The 3,867-nt window shown below is 38.8% G+C and overlaps 1 protein-coding gene across 1 annotated transcript; it reads left to right on the top strand.

The window, feature by feature from the left end:
* The first annotated feature begins 144 nt into the window (after nucleotides 1–144).
* Serpina7 (serpin family A member 7) lies at nucleotides 145–3,472 on the top strand. Its single transcript, XM_021188846.1, is given in 5 exon segments — nucleotides 145–290; nucleotides 292–641; nucleotides 1,520–1,802; nucleotides 2,401–2,539; nucleotides 3,272–3,472. Coding segments are annotated over 5 exon segments (1,119 nt in total).
* Nucleotides 3,473–3,867: the final 395 nt, after the last annotated feature.

Below are 3,867 nucleotides of genomic sequence, written 5' to 3'. Positions count from 1 at the left end.
ATAGCACCAACCACAAGGGGCCTCTCCCCCTTGATTGAGAAGATGCCTTGCAGCTGGATCTCATGGAGGCATTTTCCCAACTAAAGCTCCTTTCTCTGTGATAACTCCAGCTGTGTCAAGTTGACACAAAACTAACCAGTACAGATGCCATCTATCAATGCTGACTTTGCATTCAGTCTATATTGGAGGCTCTCTGTGGAGAACCCAGATTTGAACACCTTCTTCTCCCCTGTGAGCATATCTGCTGCTTTAGCCATGCTTTCTTTTGGATCTGGCTCTAGAACCCAAACTGTTTCTGGAGATGTTGGGGTTTAACCTCACAGATACTCCCATGACAGAATTACAACAGGGCTTCCAGCATTTGATCTGTTCGTTGAATTTCCCAAAGAATGAGCTGGAATTGCAGATGGGAAATGCAGTTTTCATTGGGCAGCAGCTGAAAACATTGGCAAAGTTTTGGGATGATGTCAAGACCCTCTATGAAACTCAAGTCTTTTCTACTGACTTCTCCAACGTTTCTGCAGCCCAGCACGAGATCAACAGTTATGTGGAGAAGCAAACCAAAGGGAAAACGGTAGACTTAATTCAAGACCTCAAACTGAATATTATCGTGATTCTGGTGAACTATATTCATTTCAGAGGTAAGGTGTCAAGTGTTGTCCCTTGTATCACAGTGATTTTTCAATATTATCCCCTATCTGCGCATTGTATTGGATTATTTCAGGATGACACACAGCTCTGCATATGAATTCAGGAAATTTCTAGGGAGATAAAACTTTTAGAGATGTGGTTGACAATGCTATGAATGTCCTGATCCTATCAGGCTACATAATTACAGTTTGTAATATATTTAATGAGAGGGGAAGAGCCTGTGCTTGGGCAGTCAACTGAATTTCTATTTAAGCATAATGTGGGACTTATTTCCTGTGTACATTTGGATACACTGCAAAAATACCTTGTAACATATATTAAGTACCTACTATGTGCTAAAGATTATGCTACAAAAACATACCATTAATATTTTTCAGTGTTTACCCTTCCAAGCAAGACTGCCTAAGCCTAAAGCTGAAGCTATAAGTATCATGGGGCCTCCTACCTAAAAGTGCTGTTCCCAAATGGTTCCTCTTGGTTCTATAGATCCTGTTTTTTTTAAGTTTGGATGACTGGACGTTTTGGCATCAGTCACATACCTATATACTCTTAAAATGGCATAACAGTGTTTTCTAATTTCACCCATTTTTCTGGACACTCATATATCTTTGCATGGAAGGAGATACTCTTTCAGGTGGATATAGAATGTATAGTATTTCTAAATCTGACTCTAAGGTCCAGCAGCATTAGAAAGGAGTTCTGGTTTTCCCATATTGTAGCTGGATGGATATGTCAGCTGACTATGTCTCTGATCCTTAGTGAGTCACTTGTAGTTTCTAGGAAACCTGGCTAAGAGTAGGTAGTATTAATTATTAGCTGAATGACTAATAGTTTCAAAGAAACATCTCTCTCCTTTCTGTGTTTTAAGCCCAGTGGGCAAGTCCTTTCCGTGTATCTAAAACTGAAGAGAGTTCCAACTTCTCAGTGGACAAGAGCAACACCGTACAAGAGCCCATGATGCACCAGCTAGAACAATACTATCATTACATGGATATGGAGCTGAATTGTACAGTACTTCAAATGGACTATAGTGAGAACGCCCTGGCACGTTTTGTCCTTCTGAAAGAGGGACACATGGAATGCTTAGAAGCAGCCATGTCATCTAAAACACTGAAGAAGTGGAACCATTTACTGCAGAAAGGGTAAATAAATTAGAGGATATGGGGATCTAAGTGTGGGCTTAAGGGTGGAGTTGAGGATGAGTTAAAGGGAAACCAGGAGGTAGGAAAATTGCCTAGAAGCAGCTGGCTGTGGTATGGTGATTGTTAAAATATTTCCACAATATATAGTATGCCTAATACTTTCCTGAATACATTTATAGTGTTTCATCTAAGCATACTGGAAAAACTCCAAAGCTTGTAGTATCATGGATATTTGTAAAATTAGAAATTGTCATAGTTCCCCAAAGTGAGTACACTAGGAAATTGACATTTTTTTTTTAGGGAACAACTACAACTTTGGGATGCATTAGATTTGATGTTGGGGGGTGGAGTGCACTTATGAGCTAGAACAGCAAGATGGAAAACCATGAAGTTCCTACATGCTACCCTTTGAACTTCAAACCACTAGACCCCTGTCCTTGCTCAATAGCACAGAGCTATATTTTTCTGATAATAAGGGTTCAGGACACTATGTGTTGTAACCCAATATTTTCTGAGCCTGATACCACTTCTTCCATAATACTTTCTGTGGTTCTAGTGCCATGTTAATGATTGTGAATGTTTTCCTTACTCCACACATATAGGTTGTATTGTTTGTTCCAAAGTTTTCCATTTCTGCCACATATGACCTTGGAAGCACACTTCAGAAAATGGATATGAGGGATGCCTTTGCTGAAAGGGCTGACTTTCCTGGGATCACAGAAGACAATGCTCTAAAACTTTCCTATGTAAGTTGGTGGATTAGTTGTTTACCATCTGAACTAGGAAGACATTGAGTATTAAGTGACTCCCTCATGTCATTTGGTCAATTAGGAATCTCCTGTCTGCAGAAGCAGCATGATTCGGTTAGGTCATTATCATAAGAGAGTCATTCTTGAATCAATTTTGAGTAATTACTTAAAATAAATCAGTTTGGAAGTACTTTCTGGGGCTGCATTGATGATGATTTAGCAGATAAGAGCACTACTTGCTCTTCCAAAAGACCCAAGTTCAATTTCTAGCAGCATCATGGCACCTCATAATTGTCTGTAACTTCAATGCCATGAGANTTTGATACCCTCTTAAGTGTTTTCACGGGTACCAGGCATGCAGGTGATGTAAAGACATACATGCAGGCCAAATACCCAAATACATATATAAATGAAGAAATATAATTTCCACCCCTAAGTTTCATNTACAAAGATGACTCTAATAAAATGGAAAGTCTTAATGAATTGACTATTACAAGATACAGTGCTAGAGCATGTGAGAAGGACACCAAATAGATGGAAGGTGATGGATAATGAGNTGCTACCCAAACAAGTTGTACTAAAATCACAGAAAATTATTCACTATACAATGTAATGTTCATATTCAAGGACAATCACCATAATATGATGTATTTCATTTGTACTTCCAACTTACCCAAAGGCTATTGCCACTATTTCAGTGGATCTTCACTGTCTGTTCTTTTCCCACAGGCTTTTCACAAGGCTGTGCTACACATTGNTGAAGATGGAACTAAAGCAGGAGCTTCTCCTGAAGCTGGGTCTCTGGACCCACAGGAACTACCTCCTCTTCACCATGTTATCTGATTGGCTAGAACATTCTTACTGATGATTTTGGAGAAGAGAACCAGAAGTGTTCTCCTTTTAGGGAAAGTTGTTAACCCAACAAAATAGTAATTGAGGAAGAGTCCATTGAGTATGTACATATTATAATAGGAAATAAATATATAGCATAGCTTAATGTACTTGCTATGGACTTGGACTTTATTTGTTTTGTGCAAGTGATAAAAGTGGACCTCTTCAGAAGTACAGTGTCTGTGGAAGAAGCTAATCCTGTGACCAAACATGCAGATAATCAATGAGTGATGGTTATCCAAAACTATAAAAAGGATCAGTGTTAGTAGGTCTTTGTAAAGCTGGTCATGAGTTAGCTAAGTTTAGAATTTTTGACTGGCGTTACAAATGATTTTAGATGTATCTTTTGGACAATAGTGGTAATATAGGTCAAGTCTTTATATTCCACTATTCCAATCGTATGATCAATGAACGAGCAAATGAAAAGTGGCTTG

Source organism: Mus pahari, chromosome X (assembly GCF_900095145.1).
Source record: "Mus pahari chromosome X, PAHARI_EIJ_v1.1, whole genome shotgun sequence".
Classification (NCBI taxonomy): Eukaryota; Metazoa; Chordata; class Mammalia; order Rodentia; family Muridae; genus Mus; species Mus pahari.
This window is presented reverse-complemented; position numbering and strand designations above follow the sequence as displayed.